This window comes from Oncorhynchus nerka, linkage group LG27 (assembly GCF_034236695.1).
Source record: "Oncorhynchus nerka isolate Pitt River linkage group LG27, Oner_Uvic_2.0, whole genome shotgun sequence".
Classification (NCBI taxonomy): Eukaryota; Metazoa; Chordata; class Actinopteri; order Salmoniformes; family Salmonidae; genus Oncorhynchus; species Oncorhynchus nerka.
Genome location: NC_088422.1, coordinates 28,014,649 through 28,039,816, shown reverse-complemented (window position 1 = coordinate 28,039,816; position 25,168 = coordinate 28,014,649). Strand labels below are relative to the sequence as shown.

Sequence of the window (25,168 nt, the reverse complement as noted above, 5' to 3'; positions counted from 1 at the left end):
ACCTTTAAACCCTGTGTACTGCAGTCTGCTACCCATGGCATCATGGTCAGCACTCAATGATGTATTGTTGCTGTTCTTCCTCCTGCAGGCCCCACTCCCTTCCCATGTAACCCCCTGACCATGCGTTTCCCCGGTGGCATGCCAGTGTCAGCGCCCTCCCCATCCTCTGGCCAGCTAGGGGTCCAGGGTCTGGGGCAGGCGCGGGCCTGGGAGGAGGAACCTAAGCCCCTGTTGTGTTCTCAGTACGAGACCTTGTCTGACAGCGAGTGAGAGACCCTGCCATGGAACAGAACAGCACCTACCAACTATCAACCACCTCCACTGCTGCTGCAGACACACACACACACACCACTCTACACTCTCCATCCCACTCTACACTCTCCATCCCACTCTACACTCTCCACCCCACTCTACACTCTCCACCCCACTCTACACTCTCCACCCCACTCTACACTCTCCACCCCACCCCACTCTACACTCTCCACCCCACCCCACTCTCTACACTCTCCACACCACTCTACACTCTCCATCCCACTCTACACTCTCCATCCCACTCTACACTCTCCACACCACTCTACACTCTCCATCCCACTCTACACTCTCCACCCCACTCTACACTCTCCATCCCACTCTACACTCTCCATCCCACTCTACACTCTCCACCCCACCCCACTCTACACTCTCCATCCCACTCTACACTCTCCACCCCACTCTACACTCTCCACCCCACTCTACACTCTCCATCCCACTCTACACTCTCCATCCATTTTACATTACATTTAAGTCATTTAGCAGACGCTCTTATCCAGAGCGACTTACACTCTACACTCTCCATCCCACTCTACACTCTCCATCCCACTCTCCACCCCACTCTACACTCTCCACCCCACTCTACACTCTCCACCCCACTCTACACTCTCCACCCCACTCTACACTCTCCATCCCACTCTACACTCTCCACCCCACTCTACACTCTCCACCCCACTCTACACTCTCCACCCCACTCTACACTCTCCATCCCACTCTACACTCTCCATCCCACTCTACACTCTCCACACCACTCTACACTCTCCACCCCTCTCTACACTCTCCACCCCTCTCTACACTCTCCACCCCTCTCTACACTCTCCACCCCTCTCTACACTCTCCACCCCACTCTACACTCTCCACCCCACTCTACACTCTCCACCCCACTCTACACTCTCCACCCCACTCTACACTCTCCACCCCACTCTACACTCTCCACCCCTCTCTACACTCTCCACCCCTCTCTCCATCACACTCTCCACCCCACTCTACACTCTCCACCCAGGAAAGGAGTGACCTCTTAGCCTCCCATCTCACACTGCTGACTGAGCATCTCAAGCGCTGATGGTGGTGTGCTGAGACACTGCTGCTCAGTGAATGTGTGTGTGTTGGTGTTTCTGTGTATACATTCACTCCAGGACTACTCTAAAGAGGACAAATCACTTGTTTTTTTTTACTTACCCCCCCCCTCCCTCTTGCTGGCCTTATCAATACGGACACATCAATTCACTCACTTTTTTGTGTACGTTTCTAGTGTCTTCTACGGATTGTGGAAGGGACTTGATACGGCCACATAGTCTGATGTTCATGTGTTTTAATCTGACCTGTTGATGGATTCACTGGCCCTGGACAAGGATGGATGTGTCCTCTCTTGTACAGGAATCCTGCTCTACTCTGTCTGGGCTCTGTGAGCAGGGTTTCAACCTGGAGCTTCAACTTGGAGAAGCCTGCTGCCTCCACTGACCATCTCGATCTCTCATTCTTTCTGCCAATGACCCCATGGACATGGAGTTAACCACACAGAGCTCTGCATGGAGAGGTCTGCTAGGGAAGTGGACTCCTTCACTGACCATCTCGATCTCTCATTCTTTCTGCCAATGACCCCATGGACATGGAGTTAACCACACAGAGCTCTGCATGGAGAGGTCTGCTAGGGAAGTGGACTCCTTCACTGACTCATGTCACTGTGCAGAGGGCAGTGGGACAGGCAGGTAGCCAGGCAAATGGCATCCATAGTGCAGTAGAGTACAGTACATTAGTGGACACTCGGCCAGTTCATTTCTACCACTATCAGATGATGGACAGGAGGGAAAAAAACACATTGTTTTCCTGTGTTTGTTATTTAGTTTTCTCCTTTTTAAATCAAGTCAGTCCAGTCTTGTGTTTGAAAGTGAGCTGAGACCGCTAGTACTTTTTATGGCGAATTTTGATGGTGTCAGTTATTGTTTGTTATTTGCAATGATTTATCTTGGGGGGGTACCTGGGAGGGCTATATCATTGGTTAACAGGGTATACATGCTGTTCATTGCTGATGATGTCATCATACATTTGAAATGTTATAGGAGGACGGTGGCGGCGTATGGTCTCCGGGCATCCAATAGAGAGAGTGGACTGTGGGTGTGATGGATGGATGGCACTAAGAGACAAGTGACACTTTCTCACTCTTTGTATATGAATCATGTCTATGTGTTTGTTGAGACTGTTTTTGGATGTTAAGCACTTAGTTGTCAATCTGTTCACAATGGCATTTTTAAGAATGTGTGTTTCGGGCAGGTGAGAATAGACTCAAGAAGAAGAGTGTAGAATCCTACTAATAGAAGCGTCCTCCTCCTTTAATATCTGTTTCATTTGGTCTTGCCACATACATGATTTAGTGTTCCCGCACTCAAGCGACAATCACAGCTAGTGAAACATTACCTAGTCCGCTTAGTGCGGGTAGAGACCAACCTTAAAGCTGCTTTAGGGCAAATTACCCGGCATTCGAGTTGGAATGTGCTTACATTAAAGAGGTGACAAATAAAAGCCATCTATGTTTCTATGCCCCTTGGACCATGGTGGTGCCGGCTGTGGCTGTAGTGTGAGCCCCGGCTGGCCAGCTGGAAGTCTGTCTCTAGGATGGAATGCCTATTGTCTCTAGGAGCCTGTTGTGACGGTCTGACCTCTGAACTTTTACTGTCTAGGGGAAGAGGAGCTCTGCCTCACCAGGCCAGACGCACATTTTTATCTAGACCCAATTTTGTACAGTTAGAAGATTCCTAGTGTTAAGTGCCATTCATTTTACATATACAGTAATAGTTACCAAGTGACGCACACATTTTTTTAAATATTTTTTTTCTACATGCCAGGGTTATAAGTGTTTATGCAGGGAAATGTTGAAACCAAGAGCAGATGAAATGTCCTTCTTTTGATGTCTTTTGTTTTGTCCAAATCTGTCACAGCCTTAGCGCTTAACTGTCACTGTCACTTACACATGATTTACAATGGGAGCTGCTAACTTACTGTTGTGAATGTTAAGAAATGAAAAGCAGTGTATTCTGTTTGAGGATTGTAGAACTTGCTGCTGTCACATCAGGTTACCATGACAATGGGCAACGACATGGTTGAATGTCCTCTTGCTCTTTGCAGGCTAAGCAATAGCTATATAAAAGGTGAATGCCAAGAAGAAAGATGTGAAAAGGGTGCTGTTTGAAAGGCGATCATACAAACATTGCCCAATTTGTTTTTACAGGCAACATACCCTCAGTCCTTAGTGAAAGGTATTATATTCTGGCATGGTCCTGATTCAAAGGAGGTTTAAACAGTCCAAAAGTTAGTGTTACATTTGTGTGATTAAGTTTTTGTCCATTACAATGATGGTGTCCATGGCTTGTATTGACTGTTGAAGCCAGAGAAGCACAGCTGTTCTCAGTGTGACCTGTTTAGAGGGACTGCACTGCAGTGTGTTATCCTGTCCACTAGTTGAGAGGGAGTTGAGTTAGTCATGATGGAGACGTGTTCGTAATGAACGTGGAACAGTTGGAATTCACTCCTTCCTCTTCACTGGATTACATAACGTTTCTACTCTGGCTACCTATTATACTGGTCATGGTTGACATCTAATCAGTCAAGGTGCAGCTAAATGAAAAGGTTGGAACTGGACCCAACCGACTACAAGGTAACCCCAGCTTTGTATTATAAGATAGTTTGTGTCTTTACTTGTATATCAATTGACTATTCATGAAGTCATTGGGAGAGAGCAAAGTGACAGTAAAGTTTGACGTGACAAGAAGACAAAACCATATCCAGATGTGTTTGCTAAATAAATAGCAGAGGAAATGAGAATAACCAGTTGTTTTTAAATGTACTGATGTGTATTTTAATGATTTATGCTTTTCACTCGTTTCTGTTTGTTCTTACACCGCTTGCTTTGATTATGGTCATGACACTCTCCATGCTAATAGTTAGCATTTCATTTGTAATGAAAGGAATGTTTCAAAATGAACGAAAAACCAATTAATCGAAGGGCCGATAGGATCCCTGTATTGTCCACAGGTTGGGGGGGGCGACATTGACATTGATCAACCGTATTGTGCGTAATGATTTGTTTTTTAAAAATAATTATAACCCACTGTATAATAGCCAGGATTGTATATAGAACTGAAGAGATGTAAATATATATGTGGCTTGCTGCAAGGTTGGTATTTACAGAAAAACTATTCACACTGTTTAATTCTACATGCCCACCAGCAACCTTTGTGGATAGCAGTGTAACAAAAAGAAAAAAACACTGCCTTAATGTTTAAATAAAAATCTTATTGCCATTGAAACTGATGCTGTTCATGTCTTTCTGTATACTTTGATTGCCATGTATTACATTATTGCAAATGTGTATGATCACCAACTGAATATCCTATTTTAAGACTATTTTAAATTGAGAGGGGGAAAAATAAAAAGACTAGATATGATGCAAACAGCTATCTTGGATCTGAGAGAACCGAAGATACACTATATTGCTGACAAGTGTATAAAATCGAGCACACGGACATGCAATCTCCATAGACAAACATTGGCAGTAGAATGGCCTTACTGAAGAGCTCGGTGACTTTCAACATGGCACCGTCATAGGATGCCACCTTTCCAACAAGTCAGTTTGTCAAATTTCTGCCCTGCTAGAGCTGTTATTGTGAAGTGGAAACGTCTAGGAGCAACAATGGCTCAGTCTCAATGTGGTAGGCCACACAAGCTCACAGAATGGGAGCCCTGAAGCGCATAAAAATCCTGTCCTCGTTTGCAACACTCACTACCGAGTTCCAAACTGCCTCTGGAAGCAACGTCATCACTGTTCGGAACTGTTCGTCCGTCGGGAGCTTCATGAAAGGGGTTTTCTTGGCCGAGCATCGGCTGGAGTGGTGTAAAGCTCACCGCCATTGGAATCTGGAGCAGTGGAAAAGCGTTCTCTGAAGTGATGAATCACGCTTCACCATCTGGCAGTCCGACAGACAAATCTGGGTTTGGTGGAAGCCCGGAGAACGCTACCTGCCCCAATGCATAGCGCCAACTGTACAGTTTGGTGGAAGCCAGGATAATGCTACCTGCCCCAATGCATAGCGCCTACTGTACAGTTTGGTGGAAGCCAGGAGAACGCTACCTGCCCCAATGCATAGCGCCAACTGTACAGTTTGGTGGAAGCCAGGAGAACGCTACCTGCCCCAATGCATAGCGCCAACTGTACAGTTTGGTGGAAGCCAGGAGAACGCTACCTGCCCCAATGCATAGCGCCAACTGTACAGTTTGGTGGAAGCCAGGAGAACGCTACCTGCCCCAATGCATAGCGCCAACTGTACAGTTTGGTGGAAGCCAGGATAATGCTACCTGCCCCAATGCATAGCGCCTACTGTACAGTTTGGTGGAAGCCAGGAGAACGCTACCTGCCCCAATGCATAGCGCCAACTGTACAGTTTGGTGGAAGCCAGGAGAACGCTACCTGCCCCAATGCATAGCGCCAACTGTACAGTTTGGTGGAAGCCAGGAGAACACTACCTGCCCCAATGCATAGCGCCAACTGTACAGTTTGGTGGAAGCCAGGAGAACGCTACCTGCCCCAATGCATAGCGCCAACTGTACAGTTTGGTGGAAGCCAGGATAATGCTACCTGCCCCAATGCATAGCGCCAACTGTACAGTTTGGTGGAAGCCAGGATAATGCTACCTGCCCCAATGCATAGCGCCTACTGTACAGTTTGGTGGAAGCCAGGAGAACGCTACCTGCCCCAATGCATAGCGCCAACTGTACAGTTTGGTGGAAGCCAGGAGAACGCTACCTGCCCCAATGCATAGCGCCAACTGTACAGTTTGGTGGAGGTGGAATAATGGTCTGGGGCTGTTTTTCATGATTTGGGTTAGGCCCATTAGTTCCAGTGAAGGGAAATGTTAAAGCTACAGCAGACAATGACATTCTAGACGATTCTGTGTTTGCAACAGTGTGGGGAAGGCCCTTTCCTGTTTCAGCATGACAATGTCCCCGTGCTTAAAGCGAGGTCCAAACAGAAGTGGTTTGTGGAGATTGTTGTGGAAGAACTTGGCTGACCTGCACAGAGCATTGACCTCAACCCTATTGAACACCTTTGGGGTGAATTGGAACGCCGACTGAGAGCCAGGCCTAATCGCCCAACCTTAATGCCCGACCTTACTGACGCTCTTGTGGCTGAATGGAAACAAGTCCCCGCATCAATGTTCCAACATCTAGTGGAAAGCCTTCCCAGAAGAGTGGAGGCTGTTATAGCAGCAAACGGGGGATCAACTCCATATTAATGCCCATGATTTTGGAATGAGATGTTTGACAAGCAGGTGTCCACATACTTTTGGTCATGTAGTGTATGTTTAAAGCTGATCTAGTTTTAGAGAAATTAACTGTCCCAGTCTAAATTGCTACCACATAATATAGTGCAGTGGAAACCAGGCGCCACAAGTGGGTGCTAGACTCTTATTATTGAATGTGGTGGTTGGGACAATGAGCTGCCTGCATAGCTTTGCCACACACCGCTTCTCTGACAGTAAAGAAAGTACCATAAAACACAGGAGGAGAAGAAATGTCACGTTGACAATCTAATGAGGGGGTTAAATGAAGTGATCTGAGGTCCAGCAATTATGAGTTAATGAACTATTAATCTCCAGGGGTTCATTGTGAACAATACCCAGAAGTTGTGCGTTTCCTGACTGGTAAAACTGAACGTTCTTTTTTAAACATTTTGCTTGCTCGGTGAACATTTATTTTTATGTTGCAGGGAGGTTCTAACGTTTTACTCTGGTTCCTTGAATGTTTTCCTGGGAGGTTTTATTAACAATTTTCAGTGGATGATTCAGTAAGACTGTTAATAACGCTGCTATTTTGGGTTAACGTTTTACTCCAAGCACAGATAGGACATACGGAAATGAATTTCCTTAAGCATTCATGCAACCACATTTATTTTTTTAGTGTGACACAGCATCGGTGACATTCAAACCTATAATCTTCTGTTCTCTTTACATGGAATTAGTCCACTGCGGCACCAGGATGGCGCTAGCATGCCATGTTTGTTTTTTTACAAATACAAGCTGTTCATTTTAATCTATTAAAACCATATAGATAAATAGAGGACTCATCTTTGTATCTGTGCCATTATAGCATCTGTGACTGCATGGGGAGCACCATTGAGGCAATCTCCATTTTGAAGTCCATTTTATTCACGATTGGCTTATCCCTCCTGATGACCCAGTTGGACATGACTTCAACAGGGTCACCTGGAGGGATCAGACAATGAAATTGAAATCTCACCCAGTTGACTACATTAAAATGGTAGAATCCCTCAATGGTGCTGCCTATGCTAATATGGCCTTTTGACCAATAGTAGGCTCTATCATTCTCTATGATTCAAACACTCCATTTCAAAGGAAACAAGCACTCATTAAGATCAGGTGTGGCCAATTAGTGGGCACAGCAAACACGCCTGAGTTTTGTTGAGGCTAAGAAGGGAATGTATATGTTGATAAATAACGTTCTTAGAAATTTCTCTGAACATACTAAAGTTTTCTTGTGGTGTTTATGGAAAGTTTTCTTAACGTTCTCAGAACATTTTAAGAACATGACTTTAAATAGAACCACGGGGAAACATTATGCTGAAGTACTGAAATTGCCACAAAAAAAACGTTGTTAATGTTCTTAGACCAATTTGAGAATCTGACATTAAATAGAACCATGAGGAAACCTGTTGGAAACACTATGCTTTAGTACTGAAACGTTATTTCTTAACGTTCCCTGAACTATTCTTAAACCAGTTGTAGAATGTTCCTAGAACATAACCATTCTTTTCATTTTTTTATGTTAGCATGTTTGAACTTTTAGGAAACCTGTTAAAGTAACGAAATACCAAGAAATAACTTTTTTGTCAAGTTTGGTAAATTTGCTGAGAATGTTCCAAAGCCAAGCAGAAGTGGAGAATAGTATTGTAAATTCTTGTATGGAGCACTTTCGGATTATGCTAAAAATGAAGACTGCTCCTGTCAACATTGGTGAAAAAATGATTGCATCGGAGCTACTAGAGTGCGGCTTTTCCTTTTCTTTAGAAGCACTTTTGGATTATAACAGAGTTTATTTCTAAATAGATCGCTCTGGGTTATACCAACTATTCTCATGTTCTATGTTTGTCCCTCTGCTGTGCTGAGACTAGCTACAATTTCACAACTGACTGTAGCTTTAGAGGAGCAAATGAGAGTGGAGCATTTAGTTGTAAAGTCTTGGTTGGGCCCAAGCCCCAGTCACAGCTCCTGTGTGACATCTTAATCCTGTCTGGTGCGATTAGCTTCAGAGTGAGGAAGGAGGTGCTGATGGATTTGTGCTACTGAGAAGACCATGGGGCTCTGAGGCATACACCCAAACCCTTCTACGTGCCCTCTGCCAAACGAGAGAGGCAGAGCTGCTGTTATTTTAATATCGCTTGGATATTAATAGGATGGATTTATGGGACGGAATAGTGCTTGAGTTATAGATGCTAAATATTCACGCTTTGGAAACGACCATGGTTGTGCTAATTGTAGAAGTGTTGACTGTAATTGATATAAGCATTTCTGGGATAAGTTCTGCCTTCTTACTTTCAGGCCTATGAGCTTCTCATTTGATTTTTTCCTCTCCTTCTCTCACTCGTTTACTCCTGAAAGTGTGAGGCAGGGCAGAACCTTCAACAGTTAAGTAGTTGCGCCACATTTAATGTGACCTTTTCCCTGGCGCTCTATGTCTGGGGAACTTCCTTTTTCCTGTGCTGCTGCTGCTGGATAAATTATATTCATTTCCTTTGTGGTGAACACAAAATTAAAATAATGGCCTGTCTTTAATAACAGAGGGGCTGTATGGATTATTTGTTCCTGGCCCTATCTTTAACTTTGGAGAAGCCATGGGAATGCTGCTGTGAATATAAGTCAGGGTGTCAATCATGTAGCTTTGTGTCCCAGGCTTTTAGGTTCTTTTAATCTGCTGAAAATAAAATATTGAGAATACAAGAGGCCATAGTGCACTTTGTGTTTTGGAATTTCGATTTTTATTCAATTAAGATATACATTTGTCTATTTAAATTATTTTCTCTTGTCCAAAACAAAAAAAGATGATTGACAGAAAATATACAAAAATATAAAGAGAATGCCTCAATACCACATATACAACAGGAAAGTATTTTACAAGAACAAAATCAACCGTTAGTGAACACTAACTTTAATAATAAGAAAAACAACAGATCCCTAGATTTTCATCAACTCAAACGTACCAATAATGACTTCTCAGATACCTTCTGCACATCACATAAACCCACAACAATCTTTCCAGTGAACTATCTTTCTGTGCAAGCCATTATAATACCTATGGTTCAAACCCTCAGTATTGTAAGTATTCAGAACAACCACTGATAAAACTGCACAGCCTCTCTCCACTTTCTCTCCTTACTTTCTTCCTTCCATATTCTTGAGTGTATAAAACACACCTTTCTTTGTACATTTTCAACACCTACATTAACTACAGCTTTCATTTTTTTTTTAAATTGCTCAATATGTCAATTAAAAGTAGGTAATACACATTTTCAATGAAATAGAGTAGAGATTATTTTTTTTACCTGAGGTAAGTAATCTGAATTCATAATACACAGTTCAACATTTACCAGGTTCCATAATCCATATGTATATACGTCAGACAAAAAGAGGTTGTGAGCCAGATCAGGCAATTCTTAATAATCTATATTACATCTGTATTATTTTCCTACAACATCACCTGACAGCAGTATATAAATCCAAGCCACCCATTTCCTTATCCAGTATATTACAACAGTCTGCTGGAGAGAGTAGCTGTTGGGATTTTTATGGTTGTGTTTACCAGTCTGCCAAACAATCAGGACATCAAAGGTTAGAGCTGTCTAAAAACAGACAGAAATGTTCCTCAGGTTTGCCCAGCTAGTCACAGTATTAACTGGTTAGCTCTGCTCTCCCTCCTCCTCTCTGGATCCAAGTTCGGCATTTCCAACTGGCATCTCCTTCACCAGAGGCATTCTATAACAGAAACCTTGACTGTCCGTCTGCCTGCTGTTTATGGTGCCTGCTAAGACTCTGTTTCTGATTGGTTGTAGAAAATGGTAAGAGAATGTGATATTTTCCTTTAGAAGACATTTGTGTATCAGACAAAAGAGGCCGATTCTAGAGTTTATGTCATGAAGATGTGGTTTGGTGTCAAAGCAAGACAGCAGAGCCGCAGAGAGGAGTTCAACATCACTGGAGGTGAAAATGATGTGCTCATGACACCCTCAAGACATGTGATAAGAAAAATGCACAGTTGTGAAGTAGATCTAATGCAGGAGTCCTTTCTGACAGTTCGATGAGGTTGAGACAAAGACATAACTCACTACTAGGGTGAAACCTCCTTTGATACAAAATCTTTGGTCCAATCTTTCAAATGCTAAGTATTGCATTTCTGTTTCCCCCTCTTTTCAGAATACCCACATCATTTACACAGAGGCTGCTTTTCATGAGTCTGTCTGTGTATTCGCACTTTTTCCCTTTTGAGCATTCATGAATATGTCATTTCTATAATACATATTGACAGTCCAACAAGATGTGTAACATGCTACCATCAAGCCTTAATTCGTCATGCTCAGCTATCAGAGGAGGCTACAGACTGGAAGGGCTCAACTCAATCAGACAAATAATGAACCATGAAGTGCAGCTCTTTAAAGGCCTATGTGATTCGCTGTACTTCCCCTACAGTACCCCTAATACATTATGTAGTGTGTGTGTGTATGTGTCCATTCCATAACAGTAGGATTAGCCAGGCAGGCATCAGGTTTAGAGGTCCTCTGTATAGATGATGCAGGGGCTGCTGTCCTCACTGGACTCCAGCTGGACGGTGGAGACAAACCAGCGGCGGGAGCCCGTAGCGTTGTAGTTGAGCGTGGTGCGGTAAGTGTTCTTGGCGTGTTTGGGGTACACAATGGTGGTGCTCTGGTAGTGCAAGGGCCTCTGGCGCGGCTCTAGGTATACCTGTGACTTGTAACTCCTCCAGGTGCAGTTCTGCATGGCAACGACCGTCTCGCTGTAGGACGTCACCGTAGGAACAGGAGCGCAGTACACCTGGTCCCGGTAGTGCTTGTCTGAGTCGTACTTCACCTCAGAGTTACACCTGGGGAGTAGAACCAAAGACATTGGATTAAGTATTGAAGTACCAAAGTACTTTGAAGGGCAAACATTAAGTAATAGATTAAGCAGTAATTGGTATAGAAGCTGATCACTAGATGGCACTATTAAGTCGGGCTGCCACAATTACTGTATAACTGTAACAGACGGTTATGGATGAAGACCATCATTCTTTTGGGGGGGAGGGGCGATCAACTGACTTAAGACCAGACGGCCAGGCATTCGTGTGGCAATTTGACTTTTAAACTCATAGGTACACTTGCAATCGCTGCCTGGTATTGTGATGTTAACTGATGTGGCTCATGCAATGGAATGTTTTTTTTGTAATGTCAGTTGAGGTGAATCAACAAATTTGGGTACACTTCCTTCTTTTACTTCCTACTTTGCAATGGTCACCAGTCCACCCATTATGCCATCATTGACTTAAATTTACATTTACATTTACATTTAAGTCATTTAGCAGACGCTCTTATCCAGAGTGGGGACACTTGTTCTATTCATTCTATTTCTATGGCAGCACATGCAGTCAGGAGCAGAGTATAAAATGTACTGTATGTCAAAATATATATATACACAGTACCAGTCAAAAGTTTGGACACACCTACTCATTCAAGGGTTTTCTTTATTTTTACTATTATCCACATTCTAGAATAATAGTGAAGACATCAAAACTATGAAATAACACATGGAATTATGTAGTAACCAAAAGTGACTACCTCATGAAGCTGGTTGAGAGAATGCCAAGAGTGTGCAAAGCTGTCATCAAGGCAAAGGGTGGCTACTTTGAAGAATATAAATATATTTGGATTTGTTTACACTTTTTTGGTTACAATATGATTCCATATGTGTTATTTTATAGTTTTGATGTCTTCACTATTATTCTACAATGTGGATAATAGTAAAAATAAAGAAAACCCTTGAATGAGTAGGTGTGTCCAAACTTTTGACTGGTACTGTATATAGATATTATTTTAAAGAAATGCTATTTGAACGGTTATTACGGTGAACGCGGTCATTTGGCTGGCCAATTACCATCATCCAAAATTCCATGACTGTCACAGCCCTACTATTAATAGCAACCCATTCTGTATGTAGTTTGGTGAAGGATCACTCACTTGATCTCTGTTTCAGGTTTTGGGTTGACCTCGATGCTCTCCCCAAAGAACACAGGGTACATGCGTGCCTTCAGGTCCGTCCCCGTTGAGTTCAGGAGAAGGTACGGCAGCTAGGGGAGGATAGAGGTATGAGATTAGGCAGGCCATTCACATAAATCCATCACTTTACCCCCTGTTAATGTATAAAAATGAACATACTGGTGGTGAGGGGAAGTGAGCTGGCAGAATCCATTCTACAGGCAAGAGTAGGTGTCATCACAGACTGTCCTGCGAGATCCCACTACTAGTGCTCTCTACCTAATACAGAGAACAGTTTCTTTAGCTGGCAAAGATGCAGGCTCTGAATCCACCTATAACAGGACAGGAACTCACATGAGGAGTCCTGTGTTATCTCCCCCAGCATTCACACAACACAGCTACAATAGATGAACACAGCCTGGCTAGATAGAGTAAATGGTGATGCATGTCTACGCAACAAGTAGCAAACAAAACACCACTACTTTTTTCATTCACATAATTACATGGTGGGACAAGGCCATATGAATTGTTACAGTAGCTGTCAATCTCTCTTTACTGAGCCCCCAAGCAGCCTAGGGTTATGCTTCTGAAAGAACTTACAAAGCCAGCCAGCATGTCTGCCTGTTGTGTAGCTGAGGGGGCTAGTTGAGAGTGTCCCTCCACCTCTTTGTGTCCTGAACCTGGTCAACGTCCCTGTTCCACCTGCTCAAGCCATTAGAACCGCTCTGCTGCCTCCACTAAATCAACCCAACAGAGAGCCACCAGTCCAGACACACACACCAGCTCAGACAAGGCTGACCAGGACAGGAGAGAGGCTACTGTCTGTCTATCTGTCTGTCTGCACTACACAATAAACCCTGTCCCAGAGAGGTCACATACATGTTTCGGTTCATTTTATTTCAATTGACTGTAAATGAATGAAGCCTTGTAGTCAGTGTTGTCAACCTTATGGTACGTACTGTATGCATCTCATCAGAGTATGTAGCCTAGTGGTTAGAGCGGCAGGTAGCCTAGTGGTTAGAGCAGCAGGTAGCCTAGTGGTTAGAGCAGCAGGTAGCCTAGTGGTTAGAGCGGCAGGTAGCCTAGTGGTTAGAGCAGCAGGTAGCCTAGTGGTTAGAGCAGCAGGTAGCCTAGTGGTTAGCGCATTGGGCCAGTAACTGAAAGGCTGCTGGATCGAATCCCTGAGCTGATAAGGTAAAAATCTGTTGTTCTGCCCCTGAACAAGGCAGTTAACCCACTGCTCCCCAGTAGGTCTTCATTGTAAATAAGAATTGGAACTTAACTGACTTGCCTAGTTAAATAAAGGTTTTTAAAAAATGTCTCACATACGGCTGAGTCTGACAAACAGGTTAGACCATGTCATCAGAGAGTGAAATACCGTCTAGTCTGAACCAGACTTGGTTCACCTGTTACACCCAGCATTCTGACTGGGAAAGACCCTATGAGAAGGCCTCTGCATAGGGACTCTGCTGTCCTGTCCCACCGTCTGCCTAGAGACCAATAAAGTCATAGGCACAAACCCCTACACTGTAGCTACTGCTTCTGGAACCAATTAGCAAATTCTAAATCCTTTGCCAAGTCTATACAGTGCTGCTGTCTGAGCCCAGAGGCATGCGCGGATGACATCTAGTCATAATGCCATCCAGACAATACCTTTCATTGTGAGTCCAAGACGTCCAACTAACACTTTTATGTGCAATTACAGGATCTCTCCAAACACAAACTTCCTGAATCAGCTATATCATTCTGTTCCCACCAGCTCTCTTTCTCTCTCTGTCATTACAAAGTGTAGTTCGAGGAAAGTTGTCACATGTTAAGGTTTGGCTGCACATGTCTCTCCAAACCCATACAATTGCTCTTGGGACAGGTCAGAACAGGCCAAGGGCACAGCAGACTTGCCACTCAAATCACTGTGCCGCACACAGCTCGTTTTACCCAAAACCCCTAATCGGAACCGGACAAAAACTCACTCTATAGGCTGTACCGTACCCCAGCTTGCAACTTCAGCTCTGCTGAGTATATCACTCTCACTCAGATGAGAGCTAGTGTAACCAATAACCATGCTACCCTCATTGCTGTTAATCCCTGTAAATCTACCTTCATTTGCAAAGTCATTAATTTTCCACTGTGTGCTGCTGGCATCATCAAATTAAACGAGTGTGATTGGCATGTCTTCTGTGCTCTGGCAGGAACAGCACCCTTGCTGTTTTTCCAGGGGAATGAATATGTTGGCAGCCTTTGAACGTGTAAACACTTGTGAATAGTAGGTGGGCTCCAGCCTAGGAGCTCCTCCATCTACAGTCGGGATTAACATTGGCAACCAGAATCACGGGACTGTCCCGGGACCACTCTTCACATTTCCCGAAAGAAATTTAATGACAAGGGAAATTAAATTTTCACCCAATGTCGCACTACAGCATTTCCACAAAACACACACATAGCACATTATCAAAACAGGTTGTCACATGGAAGCCTTTAGCCTAGCATATATACTTCACACAAAGTCGCCATAAATTGAAAGCACATGCATAATTGCCATTGCTGGATTGCACACAAGACCCGAATGCAGTTTAGAGTTCTCATTAGAACTGAAAATGTGATCCCGGTCCTACCCAAGCCCAGGCCTGAGCTGAAGCCCAGGCCTGGTCCAACATAACAGAAATTAAATGAGACTGAACCCCCCAAAAAAGCCAGATTTTTAGAAAACAATAAACTATATTGTTTTAAACTGTAGAGTAGAGACAAGGAAACAGCCATTAGGCCTAGAAAAAGCGGTGAGAAAAATTCAGTTTAGCTATGATCAACTAATTAGAAAAATATTGGAATAAAGTAGGCTAATACAATTGAAGGCATGTATCAAATTCTTGCTTATACTGAAACTTCGAAAGTCATATCCAACCGTTATATGAATTATTAGCAATAGTCGTGTGTGGTCACCTAGATGATCATTTCAGCACCGTTTTCATTGGGACAGCGCCATCGAGCTATTTTGAGACAAGCCGTGGGGACTCTAGTAGATAAATCAATCAATGTCACATTTTAGTTTTCACTGATCTCCGTTTGGATATTTGGTAACAATTAGGCTGGGGACATGTTAGCTAAATTGAGGTGGGTGCTAATGATACTCTTTATTCTAGTTTGCTCATATATTAGTTGATCAAAACATTTTACGAGCATGTTATCAGCCTACATGTGGATTTTGCTCTTCTCTCGTGTAGTAGCCTGTCCAACTCCTGACCAAAAGCATGTGACTTGTCTGATAATCAATCATTGTCATTTTGCTTCACTGAATCTCTGTCTGTATATTTGGTTCATTGAACTCTGGCTGGACCAGTGGAAGTGGTAGCTCATTTATTCGTTTGCTCATCTATCACTGACTAGAAACATTTAGCATGCAATAATGTAACCTACATCAATAGTATAACTTATCTATTGACTCGAGTAGTAGTCTTATATAGCCTTATATAGAGCTATTTTCCTATCGTAACAATCCCACTGAAACCCCAAATCCTGACTACTTCTCGCATGAAAATTACTAACTTTATATTGTAATCTATAGGTAGCATTATCAAAGCACGTCTCGCCTATGTGAAAATAGGCCTATCACATTTCCCCCACTTCATTGCGTTGTCTCGTATTGCTGCCCATACAGTGGGGCAAAAAAAGTATTTAGTCAGCCACCAATTGTGCAAGTTCTCTCACTTCAAAAGATGCGAGAGGCCTGTAATTTTCATCATAGTTACACTTCAACTATGACAGACAAAATGAGAGAGAAAAAATCCAGAAAATCACATTGTAGGATTTTTTATTTATTTATTTGCAAATTATGGTGGAAAATAACTATGTGGTCAATAACAAAAGTTTATCTCAATACTTTGTTATATACCCTTTGTTGGCAATGACAGAGGTCAAACGTTTTCTGTAAGTCTTCACAAGGTTTTCACACACTGTTGCTGGTATTTTGGCCCATTCCTCCATGCAGATCTCCTCTAGAGCAGTGATGTTTTGGGGCTGTTGCTGGGCAACACAGACTTTCAACTCCATCCAAAGATTTTCTATGGGGTTGAGATCTGGAGACTGGCTAGGCCACTCCAGGACCTTGAAATGCTTCTTACGAAGCCACTCCTTCGTTGCCCGGGCGGTGTGTTTGGGATCATTGTCATGCTGAAAGACCCAGCCACGTTTCATCTTCAATGCCCTTGCTGATGGAAGGAGGTTTTCACTCAAAATCTCACGATGGACATGTACTGGCTTAAGCAGGGGGACACGTCTGGCACTGCAGGATTTGAGTCCCTGGTGGCGTAGTGTGTTACTGATGGTAGGCTTTGTTACTTTGGTCCCAGCTCTCTGCAGGTCATTCACTAGGTCCCCCCGTGTGGTTCTGGGATTTTTGCTCACCGTTCTTGTGATCATTTTGACCCCACGGGGTGAGATCTTGCGTGGAGCCCCAGATCGAGGGAGATTATCAGTGGTCTTGTGTATCTTCCATTTCCTAATAATTGCTCCCACAGTTGATTTCTTCAAACCAAGCTGCTTACCTATTGCAGATTCAGTCTTCCCAGCCTGGTGCAGGTCTACAATTTTGCTTCTGGTGTCCTTTGACAGCTCTTTGGTCTTGGCCATAGTGGAGTTTGGAGTGTGACTGTTTGAGGTTGTGGACAGGTGTCTTTTATACTGATAACAAGTTCAAACAGGTGCCATTAATACAGGTAACAAGTGGAGGACAGAGGAGCCTCTTAAATAAGAAGTTACAGGTCTGTGAGAGCCAGAATTCTTGCTTGTTTGTAGGTGACCAAATACTTATTTTCCACCATAATTTGCAAATAAATTCATTAAAAATCCTACAATGTGATTTTCTGGATTTTTTTCCCTCATTTTGTCTGTCATAGTTGAAGTGTACCTATGATGAAAATTACAGGCCTCTCATCTTTTTAAGTGAGAGAACTTGCACAATTGGTGGTTGACTAAATACTTTTTGCCCCACTGTATTAGAGCGTTGGTAGAGAATGTGTGATCACCAAACTTGGTCCCCGTTAAGATACCTTGATATTTAAACAATGTCCTCTCTTCATGTCCCCGTTATTTATGAGCTGATCTGTATAATTATTAACTTTTGCCAAATAGGAGATATTCTGTCATTCGTTGGAGGTTCTCTAGCAAGCTTGGTCATTTGACTTTTATTTGACTGCAGTTACAAAGTTTGTATGATTCGATAACGCTATAGCCTACTCCGGGTGCGCTCTGTGAGTCCCGAGCGCGCTCTTTGTCCATGTGCAGTAGCCTAGGCCTACTGCTGAAAGGCGCTGAATTAATTTAGGAACATGATAACGCTCGGAATTTATGAACGGCCTGTTTCGCAATTCACAACCATGTTATTGGCGATCAAAGTTACTCTATCGTTACCATCAGTTTCACTTGCTGTGAAATATTTACATAGTGGCGCAGCCAAGACGGCAATGTTGCGCAGTGACAATCTTATTTTGCGAGAACCCTGGCATAGTAACCATATATTGGCTTTGAATGGGCACTTCCAATTTTTGTGCTATTTCCCGTGACTTTCGGGATAAATATAAATTATTCCCCGTATTGAAATTTGATAGATCCCCGGGAAAATGTTAATCCCTAATCTACAGTACCCAGGCAGCTGCACACATACGGAACTCATTCTCCCGGAAGCACTTCTCCACCCACCTAGTCGACCTGGTGTGCAGCTAAGCATAAAACCACATACAGTACAATACACACTCAGACAAAGAGCAACTCTCTCATACACTCGAGGTAGATCACGAGGACCTGGAGTAAGGAAAAACTCTGCCCATCATCATCATCACACAGTAAACTTCTGACTGAGTATAGTAGATGTCCTCAAACTCCAGCATCACGATCAATATCAACACTAAAGCTGGAATAAGCACCTGATGACTCACAACACGAGTCTCCTTTCTGTCCTATACACTAATGCAGGGATAGTTATAGTGCTGACTGAGCTCCTTGACTGGGCCAGAACACTGACTGGTGAGAGGGACTCTCAGCCTCCCCCATATGAAGCCATAACAGTGTAATAAACCATTTCATAACCAGAATATAAAGCAGGAGTTTGACTGCGATACAAATACATGTCTATCCAAGGAGATACTGTTGAACCTGCTCACCCCTCCATTGACAACCTCCTTTCATCTGATATGCTGCCTGTCAAGTCTTCTGCATGTGCATGCATGTCTGCCTACTGCCAGTGCCAAGCATTCACATACTGTATATAAAAGAAAATAGCTCAAACTCCCAAAAAAAAAAATGCTTTGCCAGCTTTTTCTAATGGAAGATATATATTTTTTCCATACATATGCAATCCCATTAAAGGTATTGGAACCACAAGCGGAATCAGCCCCAATCAAAGCTTCTGTTTTGAGGGGAAACCACAAAGCAGGGGAGCTCCACCAGTCCCCACATCCAGGGGGTTAGGACCATATCTCTCCCTTTCAGGCCTCAACAAACTCAACAAAGTGTCACGCAACTCCCATCTACTGTATTGTGCTGTATGTGAAGTTGGCTGCTGGCTTCCCTCTAAAAGCACACATAAATGCTATCGTGACCTGTATGAACATGTTCCTTTGATAGTTAAATTAGGAGTGCCTTGGTAACAATTGTTTAAATATAAATGACCTTTGTTCCTCAGTGGGATTACTACACTTCACTCAAATCACAGCAAACAATTGATACAACTGTTGTTATTTCTAACCAACATTACACAAATTGCATTTCTTAATCAAATAATAATAAATCAAATGTGTGTCCTCTCCCAGGTGTGAGGCCCTATTCACACTATCTATTTATTGGGGATTTCCAGCCGTAGCATGTGCCTGTATGGGCTGTCTGGTTTCCAAGCTGGCATTTGGCTGCAGTGAAAGGGTAACGCCAGGTTATAATGTAATATTCTGCATGAGCAGAAGCATGGTCGACTAGAGGGCATTAACCTGAGACTTGTCAGTAATGGAGACCACAACAGACCCAAGGAACTAATCAGATAATCACAATCACACTCTGTTTTGTCCCATCGCCCATTTCCATTGCTACCACCACACACACTCAAAAGGTTAGAGTGTTTACACATTGACCTAGAGTTCTGTTTGTTTCTATGGGTCACTTCAACCCTGGGCTTGCCAATGAACTTGCAAACTATTCCATCATGAATGGGACAGACAGAGAGATATGTTTGATATGCGCTCTGACTCTCCTGTAAGATTCCTCATCGACTCTTAAGTATTGTTAAATGTTCAGTCAAGAGGCAAGAACATATCCAGATTGATGCTTATCCCTTTCATGGAACATTAACAGAGAGGGTGTTTTGAACACTGCTTCTCTTGGTGTTTCTGCAGTGAATAGTTAATTATTACAAATGACCAAATCACCACAAACAATTGAATCGATTTTAACACAGAAATGAGAGAAAGCTACACCATTGGTTCTATTTCATCCAGTCCTATAGGCTACAAGTATTATAACACATAATACTTACAAGTATTATAACACATAATACCTACAAGTATTAGAACATATAATACCTACAAGTATTAGAACATATAATACCTACAAGTATTATTACACATAATACTTACAAGTATTATAACACATAATACCTACAAGTATTAGAACATATAATACCTACAAGTATTATAACACATAATACTTACAAGTATTATAACACATAATACCTACAAGTATTATAACACATAATACCTACAAGTATTAGAACATATAATACCTACAAGTATTAGAACATATAATACCTACAAGTATTATTACACATAATACTTACAAGTATTATAACACATAATACCTACAAGTATTATAACACATAATACCTACAAGTATTAGAACACATAATACCTACAAGTATTAGAACACATAATACCTACAAGTATTAGAACACATAATACCTACAAGTATTAGAACACATAATACCTACAAGTATTATTACACATAATACCTACAAGTATTAGAACACATAATACTTACAAGTATTAGAACACATAATACCTACAAGTATTATAACACATAATACCTACAAGTATTAGAACATATAATACCTACAAATATTATTACACATAATACTTACAAGTATTATAACACATAATACCTACAAGTATTATAACACATAATACCTACAAGTATTATAACACATAATACCTACAAGTATTAGAACACATAATACCTACAAGTATTATTACACATAATACCTACAAGTATTAGAACATATAATACCTACAAGTATTAGAACACATAATACTTACAAGTATTAGAACACATAATACCTACAAGTATTAGAACACATAATACCTACAAGTATTATTACACATAATACCTACAAGTATTAGAACATATAATACCTACAAGTATTATTACACATAATACTTACACGTATTAGAACACATAATACTTACAAGTATTAGAACACATAATACCTACAAGTATTAGAACATATAATACCTACAAGTATTAGAACATATAATACCTACAAGTATTAGAACACATAATACCTACAAGTATTATTACACATAATACTTACAAGTATTATTACACATAATACCTACAAGTATTAGAACACATACTACAAGTATTAGAACACATAATACCTACAAGTATTAGAACACATAATACCTACAAGTATTAGAACACATAATACCTACAAGTATTAGAACATATAATACCTACAAGTATTAGAACACATAATACCTACAAGTATTATTACACATAATACCTACAAGTATTATTACACATAATACCTACAAGTATTATTACACACAATACCTACAAGTATTAGAACACACAATACCTACAAGTATTAGAACACATAATACCTACAAGTATTATTACACATAATACTTGTAGCCTATAGGACTGGATGATCAGATCCTAGATGCCTATAGGACTGGATGATCAGATCCTAGATGCCTATAGGACTGGATGATCAGATCCTAGATGCCTATAGGAATGGATGATCAGATCCTAGATGTTTGATCTGAGGCCTATCAGTAATTTATCCATAAACTTGTTTATTATTGTTTGAGATTAATGATCCTGCATCCAAGCAATCATCAAGACATGTCAGAATTCATTCAACGGTATGATTTCTAATGATAATACTGAATCAGAAAATGTCTAGGCCTATGCGCTGAACCAGTAAAATGCCAACAGTAAGAGGAAAAACAGATGTTTAGGAGTAAGAAATGTGCAAATTCATGTATCTGTTCAAAACAAAACAGTTTACATACTAGTTTACATACTACCATGACGGACACATGGTTTAACAATAAAGTCAATCGGAGGGTATATAGCTGCAATTCCTTCTTGTCTTGCTCAAACCATTTCCGTTGTTTTATTTATTCAGAATTGCGCACTTGTTGCGCACAATGCGCAGAGCCGGCGGCACTTGTAAAGCTATCAAAACACATTATCAACTGTTGCTTACCAGTTTGCCTTCTTTGCTTTCCTTTTTATAGTATCCATGGTTCTCGACTAGCGTTGTACAACTCCCGGAGCGCGATTCGAGCAGACCAGGGGACAGCGAATAGAAGGGCGGACTTGGACTCGGAGGGAGTCCCGAATCCGGACTGTCAAGCAGTCCCTCCCGATTCTTTCCTTCCAGACTGTCATCCATAGCTTGTAAATGTAGGTGCCCCACCATTTCTGTGAGAGCTCAAAACAAAAACCAGGCAAAGTCACTCAAGGCGATGACGAGCCAACCAAATTTCTTGAATGACTGCAACCCAAAATGCGCACAAATCCCGTCATTCGGAGATGGGCAATCCCTGTTCAAATTCTTAATTCAAAACAGATTTCTAAAATAACACATTTTAAAATAATATTAGAATATTGTCATTACATTATAAAACTATAACTTCTATTTGCCACATACTAATCGTACGCTGTGCCTGTAGGCTTTAGCCCTAATTCACAAACCTTTGATCTGTTATTAAAGCCTAACAGTTTTATCTCCATCAGACGGTCGGTAAACAGTATGTCATCCCAAACAAATACTCTCAAATAATTAATAATTGACAAGTAAGAAACTGAAAAAAAATTCCAGAAACTCCCTGACAACTAACCAGAAATTATATTGTCACTTTATCGTCCATTCCGGATTCAAATACGTTCCATAAAGCAATGGAAGACATATTAAACAATATGACTTTATCCCACTGTAACGTAGCAGTCTATCTGGCAGCTACAAGCCGACTGTCTGCTCTGTGCTGAACTGAACAGTCGGATCTCGGAGAGGTCCCTCTTCAATGTGCCTGCCAGCTTTTTTTTGCACCTGGAGCCAATCCAGCCCTGATGATCTGGATCCGGTCCAGGAACAGTCGACAGGGCGACCACGTCCGCACTGCTCCTCCCAGGTTAGTTGGGGCTCTGTGACTGATACTACACTATTATTTATATATATATATATAGTTAAATAAAGGTTACATTTAGTATTAATATATTAATATATATATATATTAAATATATGAATATATTAATACTAAATGTAACCTTTATTTAACTATATATATATATATATATATATATATATATATATATATAATAGTGTAGTATCAGTCACAGAGCCCCAACTAACCTGGGAGGAGCAGTTAAATAAAGGTTACATTTAGTATTAATATATTAATATATTTAATATATATATATATATATATATATATATATATATGAATACTAAATTCAGATAAGAACCAATTCTTACCTTGTCAGCTCGGGGATCCGATCCAACCTTTCGGTTACTGGCCCAACGCTCTAACCACTAGGCTACCTGCCGCTCTATAATACTTTATTATAAACTGGGTGGTTCGAGCCCTGAATGCTGATTGGCTGACAGCCGTGGTATATCAGACCGTATACCACGGGTATGACGAAACATGTATATTTCCTGCTCTAATTACGTTGGTAACCAGTTTATAATAGCAATAAGGCACCTCTGGGTTTGTGGTATATGGCCAATATACCATGGCTAAGGGTTGTATCCAGGCACTCTGCGAAGCGTCGTGCATAGTATATTGGTATACCACACCACCTCGTGCCTTATTGCTAACTCAGTAAGTCATGGAAAGTGGGAATATTGCGAGTGTAGCTATACAATAGAGAGATAATGTGTTGAATGAATAGCATATATGCTACAATAAGCCATGGAATTTACTACAAAAAAAATATTGATCTTTCAATTTGGCCCAAATCAATTGTGTTATGTTAACTTCATGCCTCTAAAATGTATAATGAACTGTCATTTAAAACTCTTGTGGCAATCTAATGTACACTGAGTCTATACAATATTATGAACTCTTTCCATGACATAGACTGACCAGGTGAATCCGGGTGAAAGCTATGATTCCAAATTGATGTCACTTGTTAAATCCACTTCAATCAGTGTAGATGAAGGGGAGGAGACAGGTTAAAGAAGGAATTTTAAGCCGTGAGACAATTGAAACATGGATTGTGTATGTGTGCCATTCAGAAGGTGAATGAGCATGACAAAATATTTAAGTGTCTTATGGTAGTAGGTGCAAGGCATACTGGTTTGTGTCAAGAACTGCGAAGCTGCTGGGTTTTTCACGCTCAACAGTTTCCCGTGTGTATCAAGAATGGTCCACCACCCAAAGGACATCCAGACAACTTGCCACAACTGTGGGAAGCATTGGAGTCAACAAGGGCCAGCATCCCTGTGGAACGCTTTCGACACCTTGTAGAGTACATGCCCTGAATAATTGAGGCTGTTCTGAGGGCAAAAGGTGTTTTTAATGTTTTGTACACTCAGTGTATAGGTAATTTGGGTTGTTCGTTAGGCTGTTGTTGTTGTTATTATACAGTACATTATATACTATACCATACGTTTTTGAGTTCTGTTGCTGTTCTCTACTACTGTGGAGCAAATATCAAGAATGCCATTAAACACTGGCCAGTCCCCTAGAGTCAGATTAGAGGGGAGTGTATATTATTCAATGGAAATGCCTATCCACTTTTCTCACAGATGTATGGAGATAGATTAGTGCCACAATGATTGTAAATACACAGTGTACAAGTCACAAATGTATAGCAGCAGCATGGTGAGATTGGACTCTGTAGGCCTATAGATGGGTGGAGATGAAGAAACAACACAAATGTATTTAGTGGAGTAAGTACAGTATTTGTATGATGACATTGATAAAATCAGTGTTCCAACAGTAATGCTAGTCCTTTGGAAACATTTAATATTCAGTTTGAATATTCTTTTGCATTTAGCATCTTATGCCAGCACCTGACAGTTTGACACAACCTATTTTCTCTTCAAATTGTTTGTGTGTATGTGTGTGTGTGTGTGTGTGTGCTCGTAAGTATGTCTTGCCCCGTATATTTCAGGACTGGGTGGGGATGCTGTATGACTCCCAGTAACTATATGAGTATGGAGCTACAGCAGACCCGAGCTCAGTCTAACCGACAGGATAGTCATCATAGCCCAGCAGGATGAAGAATGGAACCCTTGTTGAAGGTTCCCCAGTTACTCTTACCAACATCAACCCTGCC

The 25,168-nt window shown here is 41.6% G+C and overlaps 2 protein-coding genes across 6 annotated transcripts in view; one reads left to right on the top strand and one right to left on the bottom strand.

Annotated features, from left to right (window-relative positions):
• LOC115111193 (nuclear receptor corepressor 2-like) overlaps positions 1-4,613 on the top strand; it is a 178,232-nt gene extending 173,619 nt beyond the window's left edge. Inside the window, 1 exon segment of the mRNA XM_065011528.1 lies at positions 89-4,613. Within this exon segment, the coding sequence (XP_064867600.1) occupies positions 89-270 (182 nt within the window). The 3' untranslated portion in view covers positions 271-4,613.
• Positions 4,614-9,329: 4,716 nt separating this feature from the next.
• On the bottom strand, positions 9,330-22,897 carry rflna (refilin A). 5 transcript variants are annotated; one of them, XM_029637662.2, is made up of 4 exons: positions 22,577-22,897; positions 22,086-22,312; positions 12,602-12,711; positions 9,330-11,472 (listed from the first exon to the last, which is right to left on the bottom strand). In XM_029637662.2, the coding sequence occupies exons 2-4, from the start codon at positions 22,299-22,301 to the stop codon at positions 11,139-11,141; spliced, it is 660 nt and encodes a 219-aa protein (XP_029493522.1). In that variant the 5' UTR covers positions 22,302-22,312; positions 22,577-22,897; the 3' UTR covers positions 9,330-11,138. The 5 variants fall into 5 exon arrangements, with proteins under 5 accessions (XP_029493522.1, XP_029493523.1, XP_029493521.1 ...); XM_029637663.2 differs by having other exon boundaries at positions 22,086-22,303; XM_029637661.2 differs by having other exon boundaries at positions 22,723-22,897.
• Between the last annotated feature and the right edge of the window lie 2,271 nt (positions 22,898-25,168).

Excerpts from the sequence above, each read along its gene's own strand:
- rflna (XM_065011527.1), bottom strand. The coding sequence starts at position 22,301 with ATGGTGGGGCACCTACATTTACAAGCTATGGATGACAGTCTGGAAGGA. Across the intron at positions 12,712-22,085 it reads AAAGCAAAGAAGGCAAACTG|CTGCCGTACCTTCTCCTGAA; the intron begins GTAAGCAACAGT and ends ATCCTCCCCTAG. Across the intron at positions 11,473-12,601 it reads AAACCTGAAACAGAGATCAA|GTGTAACTCTGAGGTGAAGT; the intron begins GTGAGTGATCCT and ends TCTACTCCCCAG.